The sequence below is a fragment of the Oreochromis aureus genome, linkage group 20, assembly GCF_013358895.1.
Source record: "Oreochromis aureus strain Israel breed Guangdong linkage group 20, ZZ_aureus, whole genome shotgun sequence".
Taxonomy (NCBI): domain Eukaryota; kingdom Metazoa; phylum Chordata; class Actinopteri; order Cichliformes; family Cichlidae; genus Oreochromis; species Oreochromis aureus.
This window is the reverse complement of record NC_052961.1, coordinates 4,018,135-4,033,186: the sequence shown is the minus strand read 5'-3', so window position 1 is coordinate 4,033,186 and position 15,052 is coordinate 4,018,135. Positions and strand designations below refer to the sequence as shown.

The window sequence follows — 15,052 nt, the reverse complement described above, 5'->3', positions numbered from 1 at the left end:
GACCCGTCAGGGTGCCCGTGCTGACCCGTGTTCAAGAGTAGGAACATGACCATCAGAACTAGACCATGGAGCAATGGAAAAAGGTGGCCCGGTCTGATGAATATGTTTTCTTTGACATCATGGTGGATGGTTGGCTGCCTACATCGCTTACCGGGGAGGCAGCTAAGCTGGTGGAAACAGTGTGTTGGTTTGGATGGTGTTCTGCTGGGAAACCTTGGGTCCTGCCATCCACGTGGATGTTACTTTGACATGTACCAACTACCCAAGCATTGTTGCAGAAACTGTGCTCCCTGATGGCTGTGGCCTCTTTCAGCAGGACAATGCGCCCTGTTGCAGATCCAATCATCAATTTCAAAAACCTTCATTGCCTTGTTTTCAAGTTGTTGCATTCATGAGGTTTTCATAGAACGTGAACCTGACCTTGAGGTTCACAAACTAAGGTGTCCACGCTGCACACCAACGACAATACCCCATCAGCCTATTACGGGTGAGGGGTAAAAATGGTTCAGGAATGTTTTCATGATGCAATGCCTGATCAGTGTACATCCATCCATCCACTCCCTCCATCCATTCCTATCCCAGCTACCATCGGGCGAGAGGCGGGGTAGAGCCTGGAGAGGTCACCACTCTGACACAGGGCTAACACAAGGACACACAGAAACATTCACACCTATCCACAATTTAGAATCACCAATTAACCCAACCCTACTAAGCGCCTGTCTTTGGACTGTGGGGGGAAGCCCGAGTACCCGGAGAGAAAAATTCATGAAATAATAAATAAATAAATAACAATTAAAAATTTTGAATTTTTAGATTAAAAAGTTAAAGTTTAAGAGTTATAGAGCTGAAGATGCTGTGTGTCATAGCAGCCGTTGAGTTCTGAGATAAAATGATGTCACAACATTTTAACCCAATACCATTAAAATGTGAAACTGACTCCCCTGCTGTTAAAAAACAGCTGATCTTCTTTAAGTCCTGTTTCTGGGGATTAAATAACTCCTAAACTCTCACACTCACTCAAAGCACCTACTTTAGTTTGCACTGTTGAGGGTCTCTGTGTCCTGAGCTCCAGGACGATGTTCAAGATGCTGAAGTCCGACGTGATCTTCTGCAGAGCGAGCAAACACAAACACTGAAGAGCCGCCCCAAAACACAGAGTCTGAATGATCCACACACAGAGAGGCTGCCACATTCACACGTTACATCTGACATGCCTGATCTGCTGTAAAACAGACCATGTGCTTTCATTTGGCCTCATCTTCTGGTTTTTAGTCACTTTAAGGTGAGTAAAAGTTTTACTCATCACATCAGGAAGCTTTTAAACACATTGATATTAGCTCAACTCAGGCTTCTAAATCTGAAAAGTTTGTATCTTCTGATCAAACTCCATTTATTACAGGCTCTTAGGTTACTAAAAGAAAACCATTTAAAATCTTTAAAAAGGGTAAAATATGTATTTAAAAAAGTGAAAACATGACAAAAGAGAACAGAAAGATTCAGGACACGTCAGATTCAGACGTTCAGCAGCCACACGGCGGACCAGTACTGAGGCCATGTGATGTGTTATCATGTGTTACCTTGGTAACCAGCAGGTCATGGATGTAGTCTAGAGCACAGATGACTCCTGTCCTCCCACAGCCTGCGCTGTAACACACACACACACACACACACACACAGAGCAACAGATGCAGCGTGCATGTTAACTGTGCCATCGTTAGCAGGTGTTACCTGCTGCATATTCACAGCCTCCTGCTTTCGATGTGTGGGCATGTGTTTGCACGTGTGTGTGAGTGCGTGTGTATTGGTGCACGCGTGTGTGTGTGTGTGTGAGATAAGCTGCCATATGTGTGATCTATCCTGCTGAATGTTAATGACCATCTGACCTGCGATCTGCACCGCTTTCACAAACAAGCTGCAGTAATGATGAGGCATTAACAGCCGTTTGTGTGTGTGTGTGTGTGTGTGTGTGTACCTGCAATGTATCAGCAGAGGTGAGACGTTGGCTCCATGGCTGCTCCTGGTTCTCTCCAGCATGTCCAGGACTCCAGCACTCTCGTAGGGAACGTCATGATCCGGCCACGAAAGGAACTGATACTGAATCACTGACCGGCTGGCCTGGAGGAGGAGGAGGAGGAGGAGGAGGAGGAGGAGAAAACAAATTATTTTAAAACTGAGAAGGTCAAGTCATTGATATTAGCGTTCAAAACGATGCTTTAAATTATTCAAAAGGTCAGTTTCCAAAGAAGCTTAAGAATTAAAAACAAAATGCAACAAAAATGAAATCATTCTCTGTTTAACTGAAAATGGTACAAACAAACAAAAAAACGGGTGAAATTGAGATCATTGTTGGATTTGATTCCAGGAATGATTTCATCAAGGTTTTGATGGCCCAGAAAAACCTGGAAAATGTTTGTAAAACAAAATTTAAAAAAGAAGAAATGTTTTGAGGATTTCATCATCGACATTACACAATATCGTTAAAAGAACATTTGGAGGAATCACTGTGTGTGACTCTGTGTGAGGGACCCGACGGCAAAACACAGCTGGACCTTCAGGCTGTGCATTAGAAACAGACTCGGTTCTGTATCGAATAATAATAATAAATAATAATAACAAATCACTGCAGGGAATCGGGAGCTGTATCTTCACAGAAGATAGCACATGACTGTATCCACAAATAAAACTCAAACGTGTATTCACCCATAAACTAGAAACACCGCTGCCTCTTAAATTAAGACTAAAGCAGAAACATCTCGTCAAAAGGAAAACGTCTCGTGGTCACTGTGTCCACCGGAGGCTGCTTGTCTAAACCGGTTTGTTCCAACAGGATGGCTCTGTATTGAAATATTTGGGAGCTTAAGTGGCCTTTCCAGATATCCCGCCCATTGAAAACACAAATTATGAAACAAAAAGGAGACCAAACAGCTGCTGAGCAGGTGAAGGAAAAAGTTTGGATTTTAAAGATCATGGTTTCCAAACACAGCTTTGTTAAAAGAAGGCGTGATGAAAGATGTTGTCTTTGAACTATGGCCAATAAAATGATGGCATTCTGCTTCTTAAAGTACGGAGCCCCTCTGATGACATGGTCCAAAAAATAAATAAATTGTGGCCACAAAATACTACTTCGTGCCCTCGAAATACTTATTTGTGGCCACGAAATACTATTTCGAGGGCACGAAATAGGTATGACGTGCGCACGAAATGCTAATTTGTGGGCACGAAACACTTGACCGATAACCGTGATCCTTCCCCGGCCTTTGCAGTTGGTTGACAATAAAATCTATCCCAGCGTCCAGGTCATACTTAAGTCTGTAAAGCAACTGGGCTCTCAATATCCTGTTTAAATGTCTCTCCGTAATAATGGTTCCTTGCATTGCCAGGCTTTTCAAAATGTATTTGTAGCTCATTCCCAGCCTAAAATAAAACTCAATCATACTGTCTCTGTCCATGGTGTATAGGTTTAGCCTACTCTTATGCTTATGTCTCTACGCAGCTGTCCAGGAATTGTATCAATATGATTTGCGCAAGTTATCTATTTCGTTGCCACATTATACCCAATTCGTGCCCACAAATTAGCATTTCGTGCGCACATTATACCTATTTCGTGCCCTTGAAATAGTATTCCGTGGCCACAAATAAGTATTTCGAGGGCACGAAGTAGTATTTTGTGGCCACAATTTATTTATTTTTTGGACCATGTCATCAGAGGGGCTCCGTATTAAAGTCCAAACTTCTTGTTAACCCGTCCCAGCGTAGCTTTTTGAAACCACTCGCTGATGTGAAAACTTCCTACCTGCTGGAATGTGACGGTCAGATTTCTCACCACTATATCTTCATTGGGATGTGTCTCCTCCTGCTGGAGACACACAGGAACAACACGTCAGAATCACTTATTCTGGATTTGTATTTAATAAAAAGACTCTAAATACAGTCTGGACCGTTTACATCGATAATGAGGAGGTGAACTGTGCTGTATGCTCTGTGTTAATCAGATTTATTATCAGCCTGTTTGTTCTTACATTGCTGACAGTAAATGGTCCAAATGAAGCCGACTGGTGAGCTGCAGCCCAGTAACACTCACACTTTCTCTGCAAAGGAAAATACAGACTTGTTAGTTAAGAGAGAACACGAACCTTTAATTCTGTTTTTATTATTTCTGGTTGCACGCAGCTGTTTCGCATGTACAATAAGTGATGCATGCATATGAAGTATAGGATTCCCTTTTATTACTCAGGTAAGACTATACCACACTTCAGTCACTAATGCAGTGATATTTGGGCAGTTATATATTTGCATATTTACTTTATATTTACTCAAAAGCTTTGTGGTTTGAGAGGTTAAAGAAAAAAAAGTAAAAGAGAAAAGTTTTTAAAATCTGAAGTCAAAGGTCTGAGCCAACAAAGAGGTCAAAGGGCAAAAAAGGAGCTTACCTTTCCCATCTCTATCTCTCTGCAGGCCATGACTATCACCTGAAACACAGAGTCAGATGTTAGTCAGAACCTCCTGAGGAGAAGCTGCTGATCTGATGAAGAAAACACCTCCCTGTGCCTCAGGGATGCACCGACTTCAGCTTAACCAGTGTCTCTGAGTCTGGCATGAACAACCTCAGAAGCTGAAAAGAGCACAGCTGCGTGTGTGTGTGTGTGTGTGTGTGTGTGTGTGTGTGTGTGTGTGTGTGTGTGTGTGTGTGTGCACACGTGTGCGTTTTTTTCCTCTGGCACACATTTTAGGACACATTTCTAAAATCTGGCTTTTGTAATCGTGGGCTGAGTTCACGTGGAAAGAGGGGAAATTTCAGGACACTGGAAATCTCAAGTTCTCCAGATTTCAACAAATATGATGAACATGACATCAAAGAAAAAGAAAAGCAGCTACATTAATTATTTGGTAAATGGTAAATAGCCTGTATTTGTATAGTGCTTTACTTAGTCCCTATGGACCCCAAAACGCTTTACACTACATTCAGTCATTCACACACTGGTGATGGCAAGCTACATTGTAGCCACAGCCACCCTGGGACGCACTGACAGAGGCGAGGCTGCCGGACACTGGCACCACCAGTAGGCAACAGGTGAAGTGTCTTGCCCACGGACACAACAGCCGAGACTGTCGGAGCCGGGGCTCGAACCGGCAACCTTCCGATTACAAGACGAACTGCCGACTTTTGAGCCACAATCGCCCCATTTACTTAGAAATGTAGAGACATGCAAATAAAATGCAGGAAATTTATAAACCTGCTAATCCAGGCTACCTTCAGGGTATGACTGAACCAGGAAGACAGCTTCTGACCTCCCATGTTCGAGTCTAGACTTCGACACATGCTTCACATGGTCCAGACAATCCTTAGTTTAAACTAGCAGTCCGTACTTTCAGTCACTGTTTTTGTTTATCATTGGAAATACATTTATTTGGGCCTTTCTGGATCCATATTTTGGATGTTTGCAGTCTAATATTTACTCAGCCACCATCAGCAGCCATCAGAAGAACATTAAATAAGAAGGAGAGAGTTTAACTGGTTACTAGTCGTGCATTCCTGTGTAAGCAGCATTTTACTGCACCGTCTGGTTGGATTAGAAGCAGCCAATCACATCACGACACATTTGGGATGCTGGATCTGAAAGAACTGGCAGACTGTTTCAGCGCTGCTTACTAATGTGAAGTTTAGCGCGAGCCAAAACATCATGCTTCATCTGTTTGGAATCCAAAGATCTGAGCATATAAAATCTGTAAAAACATTTCCCCTTGAATGCAACAGTGGAAGCCTTAAAAAAAACAATCTAGTGTTTCTGCCAGAGTGGCTTTGGTTGATTTACATTTCAGTACAAGCCTTGTTTGTCTCATCATGCATCTTGGAGCAGCTGCCTTTTAAGCCAGCTTTTTGTTCTGATTGGCTGCCCCTCGTAAGCAGCAGGGCCGAACAGTATAAGACCTGCTCTTTGTGACATCATACCGAAACCTGAAGCTGAAGCTTTAGGAAGAATAATAAGAAAAAGAAGCGTCCGCTTTAGTGATTAAACAAAAATTTATAAACACCATTTGCAGCTCAGACTAATTCCTGGATATTAACTGAATGCGAATGGTTTGCGTTGTGTGTTTGACCTTGACGTTGTACTGCCAGATCATCCTCCAGAAATCAGTCACAGTGGAGCTGAGGGGCCCCTGACAGGCAATGTACTTGCAGTCTCCTGCCGCCCCCTGCAGGACAAATAGCAGCATTACAACCCCAGCAGAAACAGACAAGCACGAATCATTTAACACAGCAAACTGAAGGCAGTGTGACATAAATTTGATTGGTTGACAGTTGTGGAGTTAGAAGAAGAACATGCCTAATATAATACAGAAACATGTAAGGTGCCTCAAACTGTGCTGCACCAGGTGATGTTTTCACATTTAGAGGAAAAACTTTGATTTGTGTGAAGGCAGACAGCGTTTACCTTGATGAAGCTGGCGTTGATGTAATCAGAGGTGGAGTCTGCGGTCGGCAGAGAGAGCTCCACCCGAGACTGGTCATCTACACACACACACACACACACACACACACACACTTACTTAAAGGACAGGTATTTGAGGCCATTAAAGCAGGTTTCACTATAACTAATCTTCAGAAATATTCGACCAGTCTCTGCTGAGTCCAAGCTGATTTTGTAAAGCAGTTTGTTCACCTGTGTATCTATACAAGCAGTCAGGCTACAGAACAGCCACAGGGACCCACAACAACCACAGAAAAACGTACGGCAATTGAAAGATTTCATGAAAGTTTCCAGAGATGCAAAACAAAGCTTTGGGTCTCTTAATAAAATGTTTTCCTCCTTCGCTGTTCAGCTCGTTTGCAACTTGAAAATAAGCTAATCCTTACGGGAGAGGGAAACGAAGGAAAGAGGATGGAGGTACGAATGAGAGAAAGGCTGAGAGGAGTGAGGACATACATGGCAGGATGTCTTTATATCTGTTCTTCTTGATGTTTTCCTTCAGAGCTCCAGCCTCAGACGTCAAGCCCAGCTCCTTCTTAAACCCCAAAGACCGTGAACGCACCATCTGTCACAAGACACAACAACAACACCACACAGGTTAATGTGCTGTAGACCTGCACACACACAGGTCACAAAGAAATGAACATTCAATTCATTCATGTTTATTTCAGGGACAAATATGATGCTTTTTGCTCCATGTATTTAAAAACTTTAGTTAGAGGTCTATTTGCACATGCATTTATTTATTGTGTAAATAACATAAAATATACACACACACACACACACACACACACACACACACACACACACACGACCGTGTTGCCTCTAACAGGGAGGACTGAAGTTCGTGGACCACACTGCAGTGATCGGTCGCATCACTGGAGGGGACGAAGCGGCTTATAGGAGAGAAGTGGCTGGTGTGAGGACAACAACCTCACCCTCAACACTGATAAGACAAAAGATGATAGTGGACACAAGGAAGAAGAGGAGGCCTCACCAGCCGCTGTTTATTCGGGGGCTTGAAGTGGAGAGGGTGAGCAGCTTTAGGTATCTGGGCGTCCACATCACTGAGGACCTCACCTGGACACTGAACACCACACAGCTGGTCAAGAAGCCTCAGCAGCAGCTGTATTTTCTGAGGAGGCTGAGGAAATTTGGTCGACCAAGATCCTCAGCAGCTTCTACAACTGCATTGTGGAGAGCATACTGAGCAGCTGCGTCACTGCATGGTACAGCAGCACTACTGCTATGGACCGCAAACGCCTGCAGAGAGTGATAACAATCGCCCTCTCTGCAGACCATCTACCATCACAGAGTCCAGAGGAGAGCTGCCTCCATCCTCAAAGACCCCACACACCCCCAACACAGACTGTTCACACTTCTACCCTCGAGACGGATGTTCAGAAGTGTGAAATCCAGAACATCTCAACTCAACAACTCCTTCTTCCCCACTGCTATCAGACTCTTGAACAGCTGACCTATTTTAACAGTAATAATAATTTCTGCACATCAGGTCATCTCACATATCAAACCAGCATATTAAGCTCATAGCTCTTTTGCACATAAATCTATTTAATACTTCATTTTTGTCTTTTTTTGTCTCCATTTATTTATTCATGCTATTTGTATTTTATCTATTTGTACATATTAACTGGCATCTGTGTGTGGACAGCAGAGAAGCAGAGACATGCTTTTTCTTTGCACACATGACAATAAACGCTTTGAATCTTGCATGTTTGGAAAAGCAGCCTCAGATTTAATCATTTCCATTTTATTTACCATTTAAATAAAGTCCTTCTTGGTGATACTTTGTGGCATCTTACTTGTTTTTGTATATGTCAGTTTCACACACTCGGATTAAATTGTTTTAAATCGTTTCATTAGTATAACCCACACCAGTGGGACAAACAAGCATTCATTTAAATCCATTTAAATTCCGTGAAGCAGACATGGAGCAATCTGACTGCAGGCGTTTTACCTCAAGAGACCACATCTTTAACCATCCTGTGAAAAATCAAGCCTCAGTGGAAAATAAGAGGCGCAGTAGCAGCAAGGTTCAGCATGCGAGCACCTCTGTAAAAGCAGACGCTTTGGCAGTTTGCTGTTCCGGAGCATTCAGGTGTGTTAATGACACGATGACGCTACAATCAGAAAAAGACTGAACAAAGAAGGGTTGGTAGCACGATGCCTCTTCTCTCTAAAAAGAACATGGCATGGCTTCTGCAGGAAATCTAGTTCCAAACTTACAGTTTAACCAGAAACCTCTCAACCCTAGACCGCAACTGTCCCCACCATTGTGTCCACCTGATGCAAAATGACAGTTCACTGGTGCACATCAGGTTATGTGAAAGGTTAAGATTAAAAGGAGTTTCCGATTACATCGCAAGTTACTCCTTTCCTACAGAAATCTAAATGATGGATTAGGTTTGCAAAGTAACATCTGAACAAACCACATGTCTTCTGGGCGTCCTGTGGACAGACGAGACAAAAGTGGAGATTTCTGGCTCTCATGCAAAATGCCACAAGTGGAGAAAACCAAACACAGCGTATTGGCACAAACACCTCGCACCAGCTGTTAACCACAGCGGTGGATGGGTTGGTTAGGTTTCGTTTTGCAGCCACAGGATCTGGGCACCCTGCAGTCATCAACCTTGAACTCCTCTATATTTTGGATAATTTCAGCGATAAAAGTGAAGACATTTGTCTAACTGCTAAAACTTTGGGTTACTTAGCTGTGCTCGGACAATGATCCTGAGGACAGCTGCAAATCTCTACATCCAGACCTCGACATGATTGAAAGGCTGTGGTGGGACTGTCAGACACCTGTGCATAAACAGGTCTTAGGTTCCCCACAAGGATATGAGAGACTAACGATAACTTATGTACTGTGAAAATTGTTTTTCACATGATGTCATTTTGCATATTTTTTAGAATTTATTGCTTTATTGTAGGCGTTTCTGCACCATTATCGTTTTATGGCTTTCTATGTTTAAATAATAATGACAGCAAACAGTGACATCACAGTTACTTCAGGCTTCTTTTATATACAGGCTATGGTCTTACATTGCTTGTTTCAACACTTGAAGACAATCTCTGACTAATAAGGATAATAATCATGTAGTGATGCTGAACTGCAGTGAAACAGAAGTGCAAAGGCACCACAAACAGGTGCCTGTTCCACTCGTTCCAAATCTCACTTGTTGCCTTATTAAACCTTACATCGGCATGTCCTGCACCAGTAAGCAAACACCACACACTTACTGTAATCTAAAGCTGAACCTGAGATCAGTGTGAGGAACAGTGGTGTGTCCCTCAGCACTTTCACTGGATGAGTCATTTCAGGAACAACAACAAGGAAGCTGCTGTGGCGGGTTAATCATAAACCGACCTGAGGGACAGAATGAGGAAGCAGGATTATTGACTAACCAACCTCTGCTGCCACACAGGAACAAAAAACCAACCTGGCAGCTCGCCTTAAAACAAACAGCCAGAAAAAAAAAATTATAAAAAGCACAAGAAATGCCAAGCAGCCTTTGTGTGCACGGCTAAAACAAGGGTGTGTCTCTGTCAAATTAGAAAGTCCCTCAGAGTTTCATATGCTCTGACAGGTTTTTAGAGCAGGAAATTAAAATCTTGTAATGCGTGACAAACAGTAGGCTACTCAGCATTTCAAATGAGCTTGAGGCTGTTTGTCACGTGAAGGTGGTTTTATTTTAGAAGCAGGTTGTTTTCAGTTTGATGCTGAAACCAAAAAAGGCTGCTGCCGTGGCCAAACTGAAACTCAGGACATTTCCTCTCTGTTTCGACCTGATTAGCCCCCTTCAAATAAACAACAAGTTCTCTCCTTGAATGACTTTGGTATTTATTTGAGGCTCTTTTTCCAGAGAAATCATGTTTTCAATGATAGTGTTTGGGAGAGTCGCTCCAAATCACAGGAACTTTGGGAAAACAGGTCTTATTAACATGATGTTTCCTGAACAGCTCAAGGAGACATTCTCAATAAAAAGAAATTGAAGTGATGATGTTTTAAATCCACATGGTTATGCACATAGACTGTATATAAAAGATGGACAGTGTCACCATGGCAACAGCATTGAGACTGTACCCTTTCTTAGTGTTTTGAAACCAGATGTCACAAGTCTGGAAACATGTCTCAAATGAGCAGTTTGAACTCCTCCCCCTGTGAGTCAGCTTTCTTCTGGTTGGTTGCCCCTCTCAACAGAAGTTGTGAACTACAGGTGGGTGGAGCTTCTGTGTCTGAAGTATCCAAATATCCATCTACATACATGTTTCGGTGGGGGTTTCACACACCAGAGTTGCACTCCTGTGCAGTCCTTCAACATCTTGACTGCGTGTTGCTAGAAACAGATGATGTATGCATCTGCCCAATGCTGATTGGCTAACACGTAGTCCAGAATAGGGAGTAGAGCAACAGAAGTTCACCGAGAACGTGCAAAAAGCACAGACAGTAGCTTCAGTGGACACTTTTCATTGTTTTTAAAACACCTATTTTCACTTCAGCTCTTTGTTTTCAGCACAAGCATGAGTGACCAGTTGTAGCACAGACTTTGTACAGCGCCTCCATCTGGCATCTGAGCCCTCTGCAGACAGACGGGCCCATCCCCGGACTGGAGTAGACATGTTTATCATGTTAAAGTCTGATAGATGATGTTTGCACTGCTGTGTTCTGATTAAAGAAGCAGCACATTCGTCTACTCGAATGTGTCATCATGCTCACTGGAGCACTCGGTGCATCCCACTTCTCTTTCTCTTCGGGGTAAAGATTATTTCTGGTGTTCTGTGGAGCAGTGTTACACACTGTTCTATTAAAGTTTTTTTTATTGATTTTGAAGAAAAATCAGAAGAAATGAATCAACATTTCTTAGAATCAAAAGCCTGTTTTTCTTTTCCTTCTTTTTTTTGGACATGTTAAAATTATAACGAGGCACGGAGGATGATGCTTTGGAGACTCAGCTGTGTTACTGCTCTTGACCCTTTAAGCCGTGCTAACATACTTGGAAAACGGCTTTCTAAGACTCACTCAGCCTTGCAATATAATAATTAAACGTGTCACTCAAACTCAGCAGTCTTGGTTACTAGAGTGAAGTAGATATCCTATTATAATCTTAAATAATTTTAATTGTCATTGAGAGCATGCTCACTTCATTTACAGCTATATTACATGAAAAATACTGTTTTTTTCTTCGTAAAAAGATTGTGGTAGTCTGTATAGAGTGTGTAAATTGTAGCTTCCTGTTTTCTGCTGCTGTCATTTAGTTACATGAAAGACTAAAATAGCATCATTAAATTTCATTATCTGAAATAAAACCACACTATTTCGAGACAAATAACAGCTTTAACCAGCTTTACCTACGAAAGCTACAAAAACAGAAAGCTAGGCCTGTGGGTTAAGCTAAATGTGTGTCAGAAAATAAGTCTTGGCTCATGTTGGATATTTTAAGAATATTGGCCTAAAAATGAAACCAAGTTCTGAAATAGAAGGAAGACAAAATAAATTTGAACCATGTTTAGATTGTAACTTTATATAAGTGATGAAGTAATTCAAAGGCAGAAAAAAAGGAAAACACCTAAACTTAATTTAAGTTTTCATTTTCACATGTTTGGTTTGAATAAAATTCCACAGCGTGATGGATTTTTATTGTAGTCCAAGGTTCGCTGTCCAGGAAATGAACATCAGTTAGTGTCATGGCCCCTGAAGTCATGAAAACACAGCTGTTTGTGTGTATGTGTTTTGTGGTGAATGGTTTCAGTGTAATGTTGACACTAAACTCTGCTTTTAGTAACTCTGCAGGTTGTTTCTGCTCATTTCTAACCTCACTGTGAGTTTAAATTCATTTCATCTCAGAAAAATGTGAGCAGAGCAGAAGTAGCAAAGTGACAGGCTTCTTACCCTGAACACAAATACGTTTCGTGCCCCAAAATAATTAATTTAGCAGCACCATGTGAATTTACATCACTATTCACTCGATCCAGTCACGCAGGATGTAATGCCCAATCAGGCCATGTGACTCAGCCACACACCGATTAAATAAGTAGCAGAAAAAAGGACCTAAAGGTGTGAACTGTACTCTGATATTAGGATACAGGAAAACAATAGCAGGGTGACCATTTTAAATATTGGAGTATGAAATACGCCTCACACTGATTAATCTAACGTTAAAAAAAGTTTCAATACAGTTAAAGAAAATTAGCAGAAAGCTGCAGTTTCCTTGCAGCTCAGCAGCAACAGCTACACGATGTCACCATGATCATTGTTTCGACTAAGAGTTGTAATGTGTACCTAAATGTATGGCGATAAATAACACACGTTTAGAGGACAACACCGTCCTGAATATGGGAGGATTGTTGGGATGTTCCTCTGATCACTGAGCCTGAGAGTAGAGGACAGCATCAGTTTGAAGTCTAGAACATCTCATCTTAATTAGCGAATACCGCGCTGCGCTGTAGACAAAGCAAAGGTGGAAATCTCTCAGCATTGATATTTCAGACACTCGTCTGCTGTTCCACCACAGCGGGACGGTTGGCTTTGACATGTTAAATAATGTAAAACAGTTAGAGCAGTTTAAGATCAGTGCTCACTCGACATACATGACTTTCAGACTGACCACAGCATTAAAGCATTTATAGTCCGAGTTATTGTACGTCCTGCTGGTGTAAAATAAATTAGCCAGTTCTCTCAAATAAAATGTATTTCCTTCATGTTTTATGTTATAAAATAAGGATGTAGTTTGATTTTCACAGAGAAATAAGATGATAGATGGTTGGATAATGTCAACAGTTTGTTTTAGCAAAAGCAGGCTTCCTTGTTTGATTCAACAGTAAAATAGAAAATGATCAGTTACCTGATATTTAAATTTATAATTACGCTGGATTTGTTTCTGGACATAAATTTTATGTGACTTTGAAGCTGGCATTACACAAAGTTTTTAAAGAGTCTCTTATCCAAGCAGCCACTTAGGAAAGACAACAGGATAAAGGACACTGTGCAGTGGGGTCAGGTTCATTCATGAACAGAGCACAAAGTGGACCCAGAAGATGCAGATGGAAGACAAGTTCAAATTTTTGAAAGCCACAAACGAGGGAATTTACCACAAACCCCCCAAAAAACAACACCTTGATCCCCGAGTCTGACGAAAAGCCAAAGACTGACCAGCAGGTATATCCACACCTTGACATCCACCTTTGTTGTACTGTTCGTGTTCCATACAAATTCAATCACAGGACCCTCGGCTGCATTACTGTGACAATGACCACACACATTACGTGGCACTCGATTGTAATGGAAAACTGGTCAATCCAGCTCGCCCTGGCGAGTTGATCCAAGTAGGTAGTGATGGAAAAGAGGCTATATAAACTTGATGGAACAAACAGGGAAACCAGACAACGATGGAGACAGAACTCTGGGAGACCAGACGGACATGGGGACATGACCGGGGAGAGAGAGGGGGTAACAACACAGAAACAGGAGTGCCTTCCACAGGAGACGCCGATGACAAGGCGCAGACGAGACTGGGAGAGATTAAGGAACAAAAGGGAACTTGCATAAAAAAAACAAGAACCAAGAACTAGAAAGATCAATAACAAACCTACAAGGCCCTAGGAAATGTTAAGCTGGAGACACATACAGAGAACTAATACAAAACTAGAACATGAAAACCTCTTAATTCTAAAGAAATGAGTAATAAGTCTAAAACAAGCACAGAATACTGGGTCAGAGACGCAGGACCAGGACCAGGACACTGGAAAATACCTAATTTGACTGATTGCAATCATATGCAAACTGGCCATCTGCATATAAATCTAGTTCCTGCAGCTTTTTCAGGAGGATGAGTCGATATTCTGTCAGTGTCTATCTGGCACATCAAACGAGAGTTTGGACCATCACACCCTTGCTGGTACTGTTACCATAAGTGTGTCTGTTGGTATGATCATGGTAAGATGTCAACCTGGAAACGCCTACAGAAGTGAGTCTCGTCTCTTTGTCATGTTCCGATAGCTCACAGTTGCTGTGGCTTTTGTGATCCACTGGAAATTATTTTTAGTATTTTACTGGCCTGAGTTTCACCTCTGAGGCTAAACATAAACTTAATAAAATACTAAAATTAAAAAGAGACGTCATTTTTGTTTTCACTTACTGTTTGGTCAGGGTAAGGCACCAGTGTTACTCGGTTCAGATTAGAAAAAGGTCTTATTTTGGGTTCAGATAAGCATGTTCACCGTCTTAACCCTTTGCATTTTAAATGGCATGCTGAAGAGTACCGTGTAATTGAAAGTGTGACACAGAGGAGTGTGACGTAAGACGGACCGAGTCATAATCTTTCTGACAATGAAGAGGACTATTGGACCCGTGTGAGGTTTGTAAAAGCAGAATTGATGGCACAGTTGGTTTCTGTCTGGTCTGGACTGCAGGTGTTTATTCTAAAAATAAACTTTGAAGAGAAATGGACTGAGATTGGACCCCTGAGGAACACCCGCACAACCTGTCAAAATCCGGTTTGAAGTCTTTGAGACTTAACTGAAGTGAAATCACAAATCTTTGTGTTGAATGAAGACAGGCAGGA

The 15,052-nt window shown here is 41.9% G+C and overlaps 1 protein-coding gene across 2 annotated transcripts in view; it reads right to left on the bottom strand.

Moving 5' to 3' along the window:
- Positions 1–15,052, bottom strand: part of ptpn18 (protein tyrosine phosphatase non-receptor type 18) — a 30,218-nt gene that overhangs the window by 14,190 nt on the left and 976 nt on the right. The window contains exons 2-10 of one of the 2 annotated variants that reach the window (XM_039604743.1): positions 6,927–7,035; positions 6,435–6,511; positions 6,100–6,195; positions 4,431–4,469; positions 4,020–4,088; positions 3,794–3,853; positions 1,973–2,115; positions 1,578–1,644; positions 1,031–1,108 (exon numbers count right to left, since the gene is read on the bottom strand). In XM_039604743.1, the coding sequence (XP_039460677.1) occupies positions 1,031–1,108; positions 1,578–1,644; positions 1,973–2,115; positions 3,794–3,853; positions 4,020–4,088; positions 4,431–4,469; positions 6,100–6,195; positions 6,435–6,511; positions 6,927–7,035 (738 nt within the window). Of the gene's footprint in view, positions 1–1,030; positions 1,109–1,577; positions 1,645–1,972; positions 2,116–3,793; positions 3,857–4,019; positions 4,089–4,430; positions 4,470–6,099; positions 6,196–6,434; positions 6,512–6,926; positions 7,036–15,052 lie in introns of both variants that reach the window. The other variant, XM_031759171.2, reaches the window with a different exon arrangement.